We start from the raw sequence: 16,263 nt of genomic DNA, 5'->3' as shown, positions 1-16,263 counted from the left end.
AGCAAAATCTCAGCGCGGGCCGCAACCCGGCGGCCTCTTAAAAACCCTAGACCGGAAACCCTTCCATATCCCGCCACCGGCCGTCGCCATGAGCCGCCTCCTCCTCCGCCGCACCCATCTCTATTCCCGCCACCTCTGCCTTCCTCCTCCCCTCTCCTCGTCCTTCTCCTCCCCTCCCTCTCGTCTCCCCTTCCTCTCCTCCTTTCTCCGCCCTACCTTCCGATCCCTCTCCTCCTCCGACGATGCCCAACCCCCTCCCCCTCCCCCTCCTTCCGTCTCCGACGTCGGCGGAGCCCCCACCGCCTCTCTGGCCGACTCCCGGAAGGCCGGACCCCTCGTCGAGGACGTCAGCAACAAAGGTAGCAGCGATCTCTTCTTCTCTTGACCTGCACAATGCTCTTTTGATCTCAAGAACATGATCTTTTTTTGGTGTGGCCGGGAGACAGAGTTGAAGCAGCTGATCGAGAAGTACTACGAGGTGGACGACGAGGAGTTGCTGCCGCAGATCATGGAAGCGATCCTGAAGCGGCAGCTGTCGGGGAAGCACGAGGAGACCGACGACGAGCTGATGGAGGAGCTGCGGATGAAGCCGCTCACGGATGTGAAGGACCGGGAATTCGAGTCGGACTTCGAGGAGATGCATGATACCGATGAGGATATCCAAGACCTCTACAATGCGAGGCAGTATGTGGAGAAGAAGCTGATGAGTGATGAGTACTTCAACATGGATGACCGCAAGTGGGACGAGATGATCCGGGAGGCCACTGAGAAGGGCTACCTTAAAGATACAAAGGAGTGCGAGGAAATCCTCGAGGATATGCTCAGCTGGGACAAGCTCTTACCAGGTAAAAATTTGACTGAAGAAATGCATCTTGTTCCATGTTTTACCATTCCTCTTCTCCATCCATCTCTCCTAATAGTTTGTATGCTGCATGTTTCTATTTTTAATTGCTTGTCTGGCTTTAGATTTGAATCTCGTGGCTTTCGGTTGAATGATAAAAGAGAATGGGCATGATATGTCGTTAACTTCCACTTTTTGGTAGCCAATTGATGATGGAAAATCGTGCCTGATTTGTTCTTGTTATGGTAGTCTATGTGAATCATGATTTAGGCTTGGGTTGCATGCGTAACTAGTGAAATGGAGAAGTTGGAAATATAGAAATGTAATGATATCATCTAAATATAGGGTGCCAGGAACGTCTGTTGCTTGTTGGCAGCCAGTTGTGGATGAGAAGGGATGCTTGTTATGATTTATTTTTTAGGGACTGCTGGGACATGATTATACTTCATTGCAATAACTGATGCATTGTCTTTTTGCTATGCAAAATGAATAGGATATGGAATGATGCATCATCAAATGAATTATGATACTTAAAGAGAAACGCCTCATAACACTAAAGCTCAGAACTGTAATATTCATAAACTGGAATTTGCATTAGGACAGTCTTGATTGATAAAACAGTTATGAGTGCAATAAAACCAGAATTCTTTGTCAAATTGACAAATTTGTAAAACAGGATTTGCTGCTTCAGAAAACTCTCTCTGTTTATTTTTTAAAAAAAACAGAAAAAGCAGATATTGATGCCTACTGATTCTTTATTTCCAGTGCTTGTCCAGGCAGAAGTTAACAAAATGTGCATACTTAGTATTTTAGAATGCTGTATTATATTACTAGTATCTGATGATGAAATTGCAAAGGTGCTAAGAGGCATACCTTTGTCCTTCATGTCATATCTAACAACTAGAAGTTCAAGCACTTCAGTCCTTTGGTGCAGGGAGTAGCTTGACCTACACGGAGAGAACAAACAATGGCCAACCACACACAAGAAAAAGTTATTTTTTTTTCCTTTTGTTATAATTCTTCTCTTTATCTTTCTTCTACTTTGTTATATAGTATGCCCCTACAGAATTGAATTAGTTTGAGTCCACCAAATGAAGCATCATAACTGTTTCCCTGATTAAAATGATCTTACTCATGGATCAGAACCTTGTTCATGATACTCCATGAAACTTAGATTTCATGATCAACAAGTCCCTTTGTGTTTCTGTTGGTTTTCTATTATCCTGTGAATGGATTTTCCCCTTGGCCAAGTGATTCACTTTATATCTGTGCTTTCAGATGAGATAAAGCAAAAGGTGGAAGCCAAGTTCAATGAGTTAGGAGACATGTGTGAAAGAGGAGAGCTAGAACCTGAACAAGCTTATGAATTATTTAAGGAGTTTGAGGATAAGATGGTTTTAGAATGTGCAAAGATAATGGAAGAAGAGCAACCCTCTGAAGAAGAAGATGAAGTTGCTGAAGCCGGAAAGAAGGTAGAATTAGATGATCCACCTGGTGAGGGACCCATTCTCCGGTGGGAATCACGTGTTGTATTTGCTCCTGGTGGAGATGCATGGCATCCAAAAAATAGAAAAGTAAAACTTTCAGTGACTGTGAAAGAGCTAGGTCTTTCACGACATGCTTTCCGTCGACTGAGGGAATTAGTTGGAAAGAGGTACCATTCCGGTAGAGATGAACTCACAATCACCAGTGAGAGGTATGCATAAATTCATGCTTGATGCATTTGTGCTAGTGCCATGATGCTAGTTTTTGGAATTTAGCTTCTTTATTTTCTGGCTTGGTTTTGACATTTTAGATGATTGCAGCACTTACTACTATTAATTTATAGAATGAAATATGTCAAATTTCAGAAATTGAAACACGATAAAATTGTCCCAAATTGCTGCTCATAGCACACAAAAAGATGCAGAAATGATGCAGATAGCCCTATTTTTGTTGCTATGGTGCTTGGTTTTTTTCTCCTTAGTCTGATTTCTTGTTTCTTTGTTTGCCTTTAGAATGAAATGGTCTTTGAGATATAAAGAAAGGAAAATTTGTAGTTAGAAAGTTTTTAATATTTCTCTGTTTATTCTGTAAGCTGTAAGCAGCCAGAGATGATTTAGTGATTTGCTTAAGCATAAAGTATTTGTATATTTCGAAGTTCTGCTGCAGAGACAGAAAGATTAAGGAACTAAATCCACTTTGTCCTTGTTGTCAGGTTTGAGCATCGGGAGGAAAACAGAAAAGATTGTCTGAGGACTCTATATGCCTTGATAGAAGGGGCAGTGAAAGCTGACAAGCTGGTAGAAGAGGCTCGGAATACTTATGTCAAAGATAGACTCAAAGCTAATCCAGTGTTTATGGAGAGACTAAAGGCCAAGGTAGCAAAGTTGCAGTGATCTCATTCAGTTTCTCTATAAGTTTTCTTCTGGAGATGTATACCAGATGATAATTTTGTGCTTATCATTCAGACGGCATCTACGAGTGATGATGCTTCCTAAGTTGTCTCTGTAAATTGGGCATTGCTCCTAGAAAAACATGCAATTTTAAGTTAATATTGCTCAATGTAGCAGAATTCGTGCATGTTGCAGTTTTGTAATCCTAGTTTGGTTATCCTTCCACAGCATGGGCTTTTCTGCCTCCTTTCAAGTCAGGGTAAATTTGCAGGTCTAGCACTTCTGTCATTATGTTCTTCCTAATGTTTAAACTTCAAGGTTTATTTATGAAGAATAAAATATCATAGAAGTTGCAAATGTTGTTGTCTCTTTTAAATAATTGAACCGATTGCTCATGATCAAATGGTTGTAGTACTTGCATGGTTGCCATTTATTTCTTTAAGGATAAAGCAGCTTTGTCGGTAAGAGACTTGAATTCTTTACCACTGATTCAAATATAGAAGCAGATTGTCTTCTTGTTTGGTCAGGTGCATGCTAGCCCTATAAGTTTGAGTTGGATGTGTTCCCTTGCTTCTGCTTGACATACATCTTCTGATAATTTTTTTGCTTGCATGCTTATGGAAGCTGAAGAAAGAAAGCAGGTCAAGGTAAACTGGTGTTGGATGTTTTTCTCTTCCAAATCTCTTCATATAATTCATATTCTTTCCACTTACTCATCTGCTTGCATTGCATATTTAAGTTCTTTTCTGTTGAAGCCATGTGCTGTACTTGTTACACCTCATAATGTAAGGGAGAAGCTAAATAGGATCTGTGCCTTAGAACTTCCTTGCTGGATGAAATTAAATCATCTGTCACTACATTTGAATGCTCTCCTTGTTTAGCATCAAACGTTTATTTGCAACCAATTATACAAGTATTGAGTGGTTGAAGTTAGTAATCTGCACTTTGTGGTACAGTTCTGAGACCTTTGGTTCATCTACCAAATGCACCAATCACTTTTTGTGGATTCTGCTGTTGTGTTTTGATTTTAGGCGAAATTCCCTGCCTAACCTATAGACCACAAGGAAAATGACATCGTGATGGGCAGGCTTTGATGAAGTTAAACCTGAAATGCCTGTCTAATAGTTCTTTATCAATGCACTGAAGGATGATAATAAGGAAATTGCAGTGGAAAGCACACTGATGTTATCATCTGGACATTCAACATGGAGGGCGTTGCCGCTTTCAAAGTTTATGCATATTTAAACATCTCAGCTTTTCAAGTCTTATGCTCCGAGTGGAAGTAAGGTTTGGTATGCCCACTAGCTGCAGTGAGGTTCCAAGCTGGTCATTACTGAATTTTTACAATCAGCATCTTTATAATCATTTGTTATTACAAGATAATGCTTATTTGATTGTGACAGATTTTTTTTTTTTTTTTAATAATCACAAACAGTAGAAAATGCTGCTTTACAGGTAATTGTTGGGCATCTGGACTGAGGTTACTGGAAGCTATTTCCGCATGCTCTTTACTTCATTAAGATGGGTGCCAGAAATCGAGGACTGTTGGTGATGTTATTTTTACTTCTTCCTTCAAAAGTAAGTTTCAGTAATATATATTTTTTCCAGCAATGCTATGATCTTGTGACTAATGGTTGTTTGCTTTTAGATTGTGTAAACCGTTTATTAGTAGAAGTTGAATGCAATCCAAATCCCATTGCAAGGCATAATATAATATTTGAATGGCTGACAAGGTTAATTATGACATTGGTCTTGAATAACCTGGCTTACTGACTGATAAAAAACTAGTTCATCTTGTAGAAAAAACTATGAATACATTGCTGACATTTCTAGTTGTTATTATATTGATCAAAGAAAAGGAGAAAATTGTAGGCTAGGCATCAGTTTTCCAAATCCGGACTCTTCCTCATTTTGATGAAAATATCCATAGTCGGGATCTAGAACAAAGTCTAGCCTTTGAAGAACTTACTCATGTTATTTGCATATTAGGCAGAAATATTTTTAGCACATATCCACATTGTTTTGGTGGAATTTGATGCAGATAATATCAGTTACTCCTCTGGGCTCCAATTACCAATTTGGCTGTGACCTTTCACTGTCAGATACAGTCTTGCTCTGGACAGGGCATGACTTGTCTAACTGGACAAGTGACAGTTTCACCTCAAAGTGGGTATTAGATATTTTCACTTTTGATACTCGATATCATCAAATCTTGATGGCATCTTCCTTCTCTGATGTTGATGCTTTCAGTAAAGGTTGCAAAATGTCAAGGCATTTTCTCTGCTACAGTTCTGGGTCAATTAATACAACAAATTAGGTGTACCTTTGCAGGTTCTTCATAGAAATATTTTTCTGCTAGAGTTTTGGGTCAATTAATACAACAAATAAGGTGTATCCTTGTAGATTCCTCAAAGAAACTAGCACTTCTGCATGTATGTACCACATATAAACTTGTTTTAGGTACGCATATTCGAATTGCTAGTGTTTATTTGCCAACAGCAAGTAGGCCTTCTGAAACATTTGTAGTTTAATTTGGCTGCTACCCTGCTAGTGAATTGGACATTAAGGTGCTGTGTTGAACTGGTCGACATGTTAAGCACCTCTTTTGGAATCCAGAATCACAACTCCACATATTTTTCGTGCCTGCAGTGTCTCTAAGTCAGGTGTTTTGAATGCTGTTATGTTAAATATTTACATAATATATAGAAGGGAGCCCGAAACAATGATACCTGGGTCCTAACATTGAAGCTAACTATTTTTCTCTCTATTATTGTGACCTCTGCTCGATTCTTCTGTCTCAGGATTGCAATGTTACAGTCCGTCTGTTCTCTCGAGAAAGCGCACCCTCAGTTCTTTGTGCTTGGTTTCTTTTGTAGTAGAACCAGTACCTGTTGTCTGTACTTGATTTCCTCTGTGGAGCAGGTATTGGTTCAGATACAAGCGCAATTGCCATATGTTCTCAACCGCCCAAGGGGTTGTGCTTGATTTAGATAAAAGTTGCAAGTTTTTCTGTTTAAAGTTATTTCTAATAGTTCCAGTTATTCTCATTTTTTCCATCAAAAGCTTTTTTTCCTCCTCTCCCAGCTTGATGAAAGTTAAACTTCTTGCAAGCAATAATGATGCCTAGCTGTCTGGATGTTTCCAACCTTTAGTATGGACCATCTCCTCCAAACTTTTCAATCTCCAGAATTTTCTTAAGTTTCTTCCAAAGTTTGGTGATCGATGACTTTTGAACTTCTACTGTTCCATATTTCGAACTTTGGTCAGGCATTTGCTAGGGACTTTTGAAGCTTGTAGTAATATGTCTAGTCGCTTATAGCAAAGAGTCCAACACACACTTGGTCTAGTTTCTCTAAGAAACACACCCTCGGTGCTGTCTTTTGTTGAACTTTCCAAAGCTCTTTGATTGGATGGTAATGATCGAGTTATTTTTATGATAATCTAGAATAGAATTCTTTGATTTCCCCTCTTACCAGATGGCGGGACATATTAATGGATTTTTTGTGACAATATTTTATTGATTGCCAAATTATCCCGATCCGAAGGCATTTATTCCATATTGAGCTCTTTCGTTGATTTCTTTCAACAAGGGAACTTATGGACTGAGGCAGTTGAAAATCGCTGGCAAACGATGGTGGCCACCTGTGGGTCCATTGTGGAAAGAAAACAAATAACGATGCCTCCTTTTTTCCTGAGCGTGATAAGTTTTCGACCCTCCTTTCCGTTTGCGAAGAACGTGTGTTCGCAGAGGTAAACATCTAATATTGCATCCAATCACTAAATAGAACTCCTCAATGCACAATGACAAATGCAGTTAGGTGGTGGGAACTGGTAAGCCTCGACTCAGTCCAATGCTAAGCAACAGGTACACACAATGTTCAGGTGATTTTTTTGTGGCTGAAACATCAACCATTCCTAGCTAAGAGTATTAAAGTACTGACTCGAGGATTTTTGAAGGTTGATTTGTAGGCAGTTTTGATGTCTGATAAGGGGACATCCAGCTTGAACTGTACTTGGAATCGCCTGGACTCTTAAACTGGTCATCTTATTAGCCTATTAGCGTTGCAGATACATCCAACTGCAGCCCATTCAAAACTCTCCAATCTGTACATTCCATCCAACTGCAGTGCTAAATTATTTCAAGCAAACATGAGGAAAAAAAAAAAAGCTTTAGATGTGCATGCTGTGACATATGAATAATGTTAACAGTTAGATTGGGTATGGTTGGTCGGGGCGCTAGACCTGTATGCCTAGGCCGAGCTTTGGACTGTTGGAGCTGTCATGTTGATGGGTTTGGCCGTGTCATGCTATTTGTTCCGTCATGGTTGTGTCACGTCGATGGGTTGCTCAAGCTCCACTCAATCCAGTTCAGATTTGGTGTTTCAACCTTGGCTTTTGAGCCACCTTAGCTATTTGATTCTCGTGCCGAGCCAGAACTCGAACCTTATTATTATTATTTTTTTTTTGGCAGGCTGACAACTGTTTGAAACTGGCTCGTCCGTCAGAGAATCCGTAAGATGCTGCTTTGTGCTCGGCTCATTTTCTAATCGGACAATCTTGAGCAAACCATTGAGCTGAGACCAAGATGTTTGAAAATAGCTGACCTTTTCGCTGTGGCGGAGATTGCGGACTGACGAGAAGAAATAAAACTTGTCCAGCCACGTCAGTCGGACATACATGACATGGCAACTACTGCACTGAAGCAAGCATGATTAGAGTCGTTGGCACGTTGCTGAAAAGTGAAAACGGAGGAGCTCAAGGAGGCAGCCTTAGCTCAGTGCCTCCAATTTGATATGTTGCACGGCTCCAGCAGCAGGGGCCATTCCTTTTCAATTGCTCTATCTAGGAGACGGGCCAGTCAGTGCATTGCTTTGATCCGCTGCATGCTTTTAAAACCAGAGGAATATAACTATATAACCAGGAAGAAACAACCATCATTTCTAAACTTTCACTAATTAAGTATCCATTTTACCTTGCCCATACTGATAAGGACACGAGGAAACATCGGATTCCATCTTTCTACAGCATATGGAATCTTTGACGGCTGGGCCTCTGGTACTGCACTGTAGCAGCAGAACGAGACAAGATGCGACGAGGACCCACCCACCAACCCTACGGAAACCCCACTAAGACATGCCTTTTTGGAATCTATAGCCCTCCGTTTGAGAGCTGAGATCATCTCATCAGCTCACTCCTGTTATATCTTGGCCTTGCCATCTCTTTCACCGTCACGGATTGAATGCCGGGATTAAAGGTTTCACGGATGGTAGAGATACATCCCAATCGTCACTGGGTTATCCTCCTAATTACAGTAGGAATTTTATTGGACGGGACAAAATATCTCGATTTTTCACCTTTTCTTTTAAATTTTCATTAGCTAAATAATTCTTCAAAGTTTCTCTGACACGAGAATCATTCAATGATAGATGGATTTAGTGATTTATGAAGTTTGCTATTTCCTTATGCAAGTCCTCATGGATGACAAATCTATGATGCTGTGAGCTACTGGTGGCTATGGTAACGCTGCAAATGCTGTTTCCCGTCTCAAGCTTGCTTTTGCCGGAATAAATAATAAATGTATTAATAAGTTTGCCACAGTTATATTTCTTAAATTTTTATTAGAAATTATCCAAACTCTTCCTTTCTGAACTGTCAGTGAATTCTCTGCATATTATATCAATATGGTAAAAAACTAATAATCACAATGGCCATTTCAACATGCTAGTATTTAAATTTTTCTGGGTCCATTTTTATATCCAACAGCGACTACGCATAGATTGCTTTTTCCGAATTGCAAAGGAACCTCAAAAAAACAATTCATAATTTTCCAATAAAACAAGAAGCACACCGGGCTCTACCAACCACCAAGCTACACCAGAAGCCTATGCCTGTTAGAACAATTTCAAAAGTCTGTTTTAGAAAGGCAGACATGACCTTAGTTAAAAACAAAGATTCTCTCACATACCTAATTATTCAATCTTGCTTCCTATACTCCAGGTCACAAAACACGGAAGTATGCTCTCACTAGCCACTAGTTTAATGATGACAAAACCATGGCTAACCAGCCACCTGATCTCTGAAGATTAGAAAAAATAGTTTCAAGTCTCCACGCCTCAGAATTTTACCACTAGAACACAGAAACAATCAACAAGAATAAAAGCTCCAAAGATGCTAATACAGAAACTGAAATCTATTTTGAACGCTGATGCTTTTAAGCAACCCATTTGCAAGGACCAATCATTCAGGCACATTTGGTGTTCGACAAGTTTTCACAAAGGACAAGGATTCCACACTAGCTGCAGAAACTATAACATATCGACAACGATAAGGAGAGAGAACCTTTGGGGGCAAGCGGAAGGAAAATATCCATGTAAGCTGAAACTGAGCTGGTATGCTGTTCGACTTTGGTGGTATATTTCCATGATGGAGCATGTCTAAACTAAGAACCATCAGCTTGGCATTTGAACCTCTACGAGGACCAATTTCCATGTGAGCTGAAGAGAGGGTGAATGGTGCTCATACATCCACCTGATTTCCCAGATTTTCTCAGCTTCTGGTAGTTGACCTTTCTAAAGTATCACTGACATGCCTCATTGGTGGTCTCTTTTCAGGGTTGAATTGAACGCAAGCCAGAGCTATCTTGAGCACTGTAATAATCTGATCTTCTTTCTCTGGTTCCTTGGCTAAGAAGGGGTCTAATACATCGAGTAGGGGTTTCCTCTCGTCAATACAGAACTGGACCCATCGAACCAAGTCCATTTCTGAATTATCCATTAAGACCACAGGAGACCTCCCAGATATCAATTCCAGCAGAATCACTCCATATGAGTAAACATCCCATTTTTGGGATGGTTTTAGAGTACTAAAGGCTTCGGGAGCTTGATAACTCAGTGCACTGCTCATGATAGGACTAACTGCGACATCAGAGATTTGATTCTGTGGCTTTTCTGTTGACTGCATTGTCGGGGATTCTCCTGCTATGTTTGCAAGGCGCCCGAGTCCAAAATCAGATATGCATGCTTCCATTTTCATATCCAGGAGTACATTGTTGGGTTTGAGATCTCCATGGACATACTTCTTGGGGCTGAATTCATGCAAAAAGGCCAAGCCCTTGGCTATCCCCTTCATGATTTTCAGCCTGGCATCCCATGACAATGGTGAAAAATGAGCATTTCCACCCTTTCCTGAAATCAGATGCATAAGAGGACAATGATCAGTACAATCACTCAATCCGCATAAATGGTATATAAAGAAGACATAACACACCTAGTGTTTGTGGTGGTGATGCGCTAACCAGATGACTGAAACAAGATCAATTATAGTTCTAAACCCATGTAACCAAAGAACAAATTTCAATTTCTTATAGCAAAACATGTTTACAGCCTTAGCTTCCAAAACTAATTTATTTATTTACCTATCTATGTTCGATAATCAAGAACTCAAATACAATCGAGTTTACTACATAAATAATATCTTCCCTAACATTAATCATGTATATTTTCTGCAACTCAATCATAGACTTAAGGCTATAAAATCCTAGCCTTCCTACACCAAGCAAAGCATGTGAATTTAGAGCAAATTAGAGGTCAATATAGTCTGCGTCCTCACCATGAATTGCAGCAGAGAGGGTGCCATTCGGTATGTAATCATATATAAGGAGTTTCTCTTCGATCGACCAATAGTATGCTCTTAGAGCAACAATATTGGGATGCCTGACTTTTGCTATAGCTTCCGCCTCTGTTTGGAATTCTTTGAACCTTTGAGACCCTCCTTCGCCCAACCTTCTCACAGCCAAGATGAGCCCATCCTCCAGCACAACCTTGTACATGAAGCCGATCTCGCTCTTTCCCAAAACAAAAGCAGAAGCCTTTAGAAGCTCATCCAGGTTATAATGCACCCGATGATCTAATGGTATGAGATCAAATTGCTCAACGTTCTCTGACTGCTTCTCTGACTCATCTTTTCTAAAACATGCACATTTCTTGCCACCATTCGAACCCGTATCAGACTTCCCACCTTCTTCCTCACCACTAGAAGAAACTGCCATCCGGTAGCAGCAAAAGAACGCCACCGCCATAAGACCAATTGCGACAACATCGCTCATGACAATCGCAATCACAGCACTTCTACTCAAGCCTCTGTGGTTGCTTTTCTGGCTATTGTTTGCTTCCGACGCCGGAGGTGGGTGATTTTTTGGCAAAGATGGTAAGGTTGAGGGAGAGCTCGCAGGTGTGCCGGAAGAACAGGGATTCTTCAATGGCGTGCCGCACAGGCCGGGGTTTCCGATGAATGCTGTCGGTCCTCTGTTCACCAAAGCCCCATTCTGAGGTATTGGACCGCTGAGATTGTTGTATGTGAGATCAATATAGACCTTCTCCGGCAAATTCCCGAGGCTCGCCGGAATAGCACCGGAGAAGAGATTGTGCGAAAGGTCTACTGTGCCCTGAAGGCTGGAGAGGCTGCCGATGTCACTAGGAATCGAACCATTCAATCTATTATAGGAAAGATCGAGCTTTTGCAACCCAGCCAAGTTGCTTCCAAGACCGATTGGGAGAGAATTTGTGAAGTTATTGTGGCTTATGTCAAGGCTTTTCAGCCTCTTGCACTGGAAGAGAGCAATTGGTATCGAATCGTTGAGCGAGTTGTCGGAAAGGTCCAAGTTTTGGAGGTAAGAAAGCTTGCCAATCTCGGGAGGGAGAGGCCCAGACAAGGAATTCCCCGAAAGCACCAAGCTTTGGAGCCCCCGGGCGGCGAAGACACCCGGGGGCAGGCCCCCCTGGAGCCTGCTGTTCCTGAGGTTGATGTGCCTAAGGGAAGGGAGGGAACCGAGAGAAGAGGGAAGGGAACCCAAAAGTTTGCTCTTTGGGAGACTTATGGAGACCACCTCTCCTTCCCTACAAGTGATCCCATTCCAAGAGCATGGGTCCAGATCAGAAGAGTTCCAGTTGGCCAGGGATCCTTCTGGGTCCTCCCTTATGGACGCCTTGAATGAGAGAAGGGCAGCACCCTCTTCATTTAAGGCACCCACAGGGGAAAAAAAATAGGTATTGGACAGCAAAGAGAAGACCCAGAGGGTAGTCACTATGGATGGAACCCCCATGAATGGCGACAGGTGTTGGGAAAGTTGGAAAACAAACCACTTCTCCAATCTCTACAAAGCCTAGAAATGAATACGAAGAAGAAGACGAAAGAAGGGCCAGCTCTTGAGCTTACCAACTGTTGTGCTGAGAGCTCTGCGAGAAGAGGAAAGAAGGGTTGGGGCGAAAAAAAGGGAGGAGATGGAAGAGGAAGAAGGACAGTAGTTGGGCAGACTCCCACCGTACTAAAGTAATCACCTTGGAAGTGTCTCTCTATGGGTCGAGATTTTCCAGAGTGGCAAGGAGTTGGGGGTCGGGGGGAATATTTGGGACAAATTGAGCGCAATGTTTGCATGTGATGATGGGTCGTCCGAACCGGAGGGTGTGCGGCTGTGGGCCTAATCCCTGTAGCCCGGACCGTTGGAAATGACAGGCTCCCATGGCACGCATCCAAGGAAATCTTTTCCGCTCTCTTTTCAGACAATTCCTTCCTCCTTTTTCTTTTCCCTCTGCAAGTTTCATCCGGATACGGTGGTCGTGGTCCACTTGCTTTTTGAGTGACGTTGTGACAACACCAAGGGCTCCGATCAGGCAATTGACCTCTCAGTTAAAAAAAAAAGAAAAAGTTACAGAATTGAGCTTTCTTTTCATCGTACCTTGATAGATGGTTGATGAATTGCTACATAATGAGTGTCTGCTGGTTTAATTAATGAAGCTATCGGTATATAATAGCTTTCTCAATTAAAGCTAATTGAGTTATATTTAGAATCATTATCAGTGTTCTGAATTCGAGTTCCATCTATAAGGTCTGTACCTTTAAAACCGGAAAAATAGAACTGTGAATGCCTGTCGGCCTAATCGTTGGCATCATCAAATTGTAGAAGAATGGAGCAACTTGGCTGGCTGAATTGATCCAAGTTTGAAAGGGGGGTCCAAATGGCCGCATTCCACACGCTCTCCAGTGTTCAAACTGGTACGCAAACAAACAAATATGACTTCCATTCCACCCTTCAATACTCTTCGACTTCCAATCACCGCGGAGTGATACTTTCCTGCAGCACACCATCCTTATCAATAACCATCAAAGCTTGTGGAACTACTGGCGTCGATTTATCATCCCAAAGCTGAACTGAATTGACGATTTGAGCAATTCGTAATTTCGTACGACTTGGTGAACGGGATTCTTTTCCCCTAACTTCTCTTCTTTCAGTTCATCATCCTCGATGGGTTAGCCTGAATGTGGAGGCAGAATGGCATACATTGCTTCGGTTGCCGTTTTGGTGCATAAATAGTTCTTAATGGTTAATACTACTGTCTTCCGGTAGAATGGATGAGAGGTCCATATTTTAAGTACAAATTGGTGGAAATCTCGAGAATAATTTGAAAAAAAAAAGAAAGGGAACTCTTTGCCAACTGAATAATTGCATGAAAAAAGCAAGTCTTATGTGGAACTTTGCTCTCTAATATGATGTACAATTGCACAGAGATGTCCACCTTTGTTCTCTTTGTAGCAGGACAGTGTGGAAGATGCCCTGGAAGTTGTCATGTATCTAGTTTCAAGACTTAGAAACCAGCCTTTCCACTATATACCTTGCTGGCATCGGTTGTAAGTATTGGAAAGTTGAACATTCCCTAGCTTTCCTCAAAGGCACTTAACTAAAGGCCTACTTGATCTATGAAGGTATGTATCATGAGATACTTGGAACAGAAGCAAAATGAAATGATGGCCCCCTGTTAGAATTGCTCATGCATGTTGTTGCAGGGAATCACACTTTAAGGGTCACGTAAGATGCTACAAGTCATTGCAGAATATATCGAGTAGGTGCATCTCCAAGTAGTTGGACTGCCATAATTAATTTGCTATATGGTAGAGCCTTTACTCACTTTCTCGTAGCAAGAGTTTTTGTTTTTCCCTTCATTTTTTTTTGGGTATGTGGTCATCACTCGAGGCAATTACCAACTAAGCAAGATCAATTCACTTGTTCTACAGAAGCTTCATTTGCCTTCCATTGTTATTTAGACCACATAAAGAAGTTCCTTTACATGATATTTTTCTCTCCAAATGCTTCTGTCAAACCCACAGTAATCTTGCAGAAGTCGATCGATTGAGAAAGAACCTCTACCTTTAGCTGCCAAAATAAGCTGATTCAGACTTCTGGTCGCAACCAGAAAAGGATGATTTCACATGAATGTGAGAGTTATGATGTGGCAAACTGCAATAGAATCTAATGGTTGAACCCCTCTTCCATTTGGAGGATGTTCTAGGTTTGAAATTTGGTAAGTGCTTACGCAAAGATTTGACCAGAATAATTTTTTGACAGCACTCCCCACTATCATCAAGGGGCAAAAAAAAACAAAAAAAATAAAAAAAAGAAAAGAAAACCCTCCTTATCCAGTCATCATCATTAGAGCCTCGCGTCCAATGGAACTAATTGATGTCATCCTTGGCCTGAGCCTAGTGCATTCAGGCCTAAAATTAGCATCTTGCTTCCATATGAAAGCCTCACTTGGAAAGTCTTTTTTCCCAACCTACCAAAGTTTTTTTAAGACATCCAGTGCGCCTGATATTGTCAAAGGCTGGTGGACCGGCCTACCCGGCATTAAACTTCTTGTTGGGGTTAGATTTGAATAACCGAGTTCTTTGAAGACCGCAGCCCCACCTCCATCAATTCATTGTGGCAGCAGGACAATTCATGAACTGTCCAAGACAATAGAGATTGTTGTTGGGGAATCCAGCAAGACTTTTCTGCTCGAATTGGAATGCTTCTAAAGAATTTGGCCCCTGTTTGGTGGTTGGATATAGAATAATAGAAATGATTGCATGGAAGCATTTTGATCTAACACAGGAGAGGAACTAATAGGAGTATGGAGTCTTCAAGTCTAGGGGGCTTCTCCTTAAAAAAGTGCCTGGGTGGGTCAGAGTAGTTTAAAGTTCCAAATCATAGTAATTCTGATTAATTTCAACATAAGACAGGTTCTGATATATTTTTCAGCTTCAACAGTTCAAAGGTATATTTAATTGGTTGGTAATCATATTCTTCTAGTCCCATCTGCATGCATGCATGAAGCATCACTAGAGTACAATTATTGGTTCCTCCCTTCAAATTGCTCTATAACAAAGTTTAGCTGATTAAAATGATATTGTGTGGAGCTCTCCCAATCACAATTGTTGTACTTCATGTTGATAGGATTGATTAGGAGACTGAACTTCTGATAGAGGAAACTTGAACTAACCAATATTACATTTATGCACTTTGACTTGATCACTTTTTAAATGTTGTATGGATGCAAGCATTAGACTAAAATCCAACAACATTACTCTATTCTTTGATTATTGTTGATGCTGTTGATGATGATGATCAGAATATATACAAACCTTCCATATTCGAACTTAGAAGTCTAGGATCTTTTTCAATATCCCTCCTGAAGAGGGATGTTAGCTAGTGGAGCTGACATAAGTCAGTAGCAAGCAACTGTATAAGAATCCATGTAGGCATAAGTTTAGTCTTACATCGGTTTTGCATTGAAAAAAAAAATCATAGATATTTATACAAGGTCGAAAAATTCAAATAACATCTTTTGCCTAGCCTTTTTAGGCGAGCTCTAAGAACGTTACATAAAATCAAGCTAACTATATGCAGATTAGTTACTAACTACGACATTGATAACCATAATAATGCTGAAAAGGAAATTCAAGGAGTCTATTTTTCTTAATTGTCAGAAAAGCGGATCTTGATCTGCTGGGCCGTGGCTTTCTCTGCTTTCATTTCTTTTCTCTGTTCGTGGTTGTATGTTGTGTTTGATCTGATCTGATGCTGAACAGCTCTTAAGAAAGGCTGCTCACCTAGTTGTAAAAAGTGTTTTCCTTCACCCATAGCTGGGTGGCTATTGCCTCCCTTCCTCTCAAAAAATACTTAAAATTATTGATATTTTGCTTTGATGATATCATTTAAGTTCTAAACCGATGTAT

At 40.9% G+C, this 16,263-nt stretch overlaps 2 protein-coding genes across 2 annotated transcripts; one reads left to right on the top strand and one right to left on the bottom strand.

Moving 5' to 3' along the window:
- Nucleotides 1-3,492, top strand: LOC103720963. Its single transcript, XM_008810946.3, has 4 exons — nt 1-359; nt 447-845; nt 2,120-2,537; nt 3,039-3,492. The coding sequence occupies exons 1-4, from the start codon at nt 89-91 to the stop codon at nt 3,217-3,219; spliced, it is 1,269 nt and encodes a 422-aa protein (XP_008809168.2). The 5' UTR covers nt 1-88; the 3' UTR covers nt 3,220-3,492.
- Nucleotides 3,493-9,391: 5,899 nt separating this feature from the next.
- Nucleotides 9,392-12,598, bottom strand: LOC103720961 (receptor protein kinase-like protein ZAR1). Its single transcript, XM_008810943.4, has 2 exons — nt 10,825-12,598; nt 9,392-10,400 (listed from the first exon to the last, which is right to left on the bottom strand). Exons 1-2 carry the CDS (start codon nt 12,314-12,316, stop codon nt 9,763-9,765), a joined length of 2,130 nt encoding a protein of 709 aa, XP_008809165.2. The 5' UTR covers nt 12,317-12,598; the 3' UTR covers nt 9,392-9,762.
- Between the last annotated feature and the right edge of the window lie 3,665 nt (nt 12,599-16,263).

The sequence above is a fragment of the Phoenix dactylifera genome, chromosome 8 (assembly GCF_009389715.1).
Source record: "Phoenix dactylifera cultivar Barhee BC4 chromosome 8, palm_55x_up_171113_PBpolish2nd_filt_p, whole genome shotgun sequence".
Taxonomy (NCBI): domain Eukaryota; kingdom Viridiplantae; phylum Streptophyta; class Magnoliopsida; order Arecales; family Arecaceae; genus Phoenix; species Phoenix dactylifera.
Note: the sequence above shows the minus strand (reverse complement) of the source record. Positions and strands in the feature narration are given on the sequence as shown.

What these genes read in the sequence shown, in the direction of transcription:
- LOC103720963 (XM_008810946.3), top strand. Translation starts at nt 89, where the DNA reads ATGAGCCGCCTCCTCCTCCGCCGCACCCATCTCTATTCCCGCCACCTC. An exon ending in CGAGGACGTCAGCAACAAAG is followed by an intron (nt 360 to 446) that starts GTAGCAGCGATC and finishes GCCGGGAGACAG; the next exon opens with AGTTGAAGCAGCTGATCGAG. An exon ending in CTCACAATCACCAGTGAGAG is followed by an intron (nt 2,538 to 3,038) that starts GTATGCATAAAT and finishes CCTTGTTGTCAG; the next exon opens with GTTTGAGCATCGGGAGGAAA.
- LOC103720961 (XM_008810943.4), bottom strand. Translation starts at nt 12,316, where the DNA reads ATGGGGGTTCCATCCATAGTGACTACCCTCTGGGTCTTCTCTTTGCTG. An exon ending in CCTCTCTGCTGCAATTCATG is followed by an intron (nt 10,401 to 10,824) that starts GTGAGGACGCAG and finishes ATCTGATTTCAG; the next exon opens with GAAAGGGTGGAAATGCTCAT.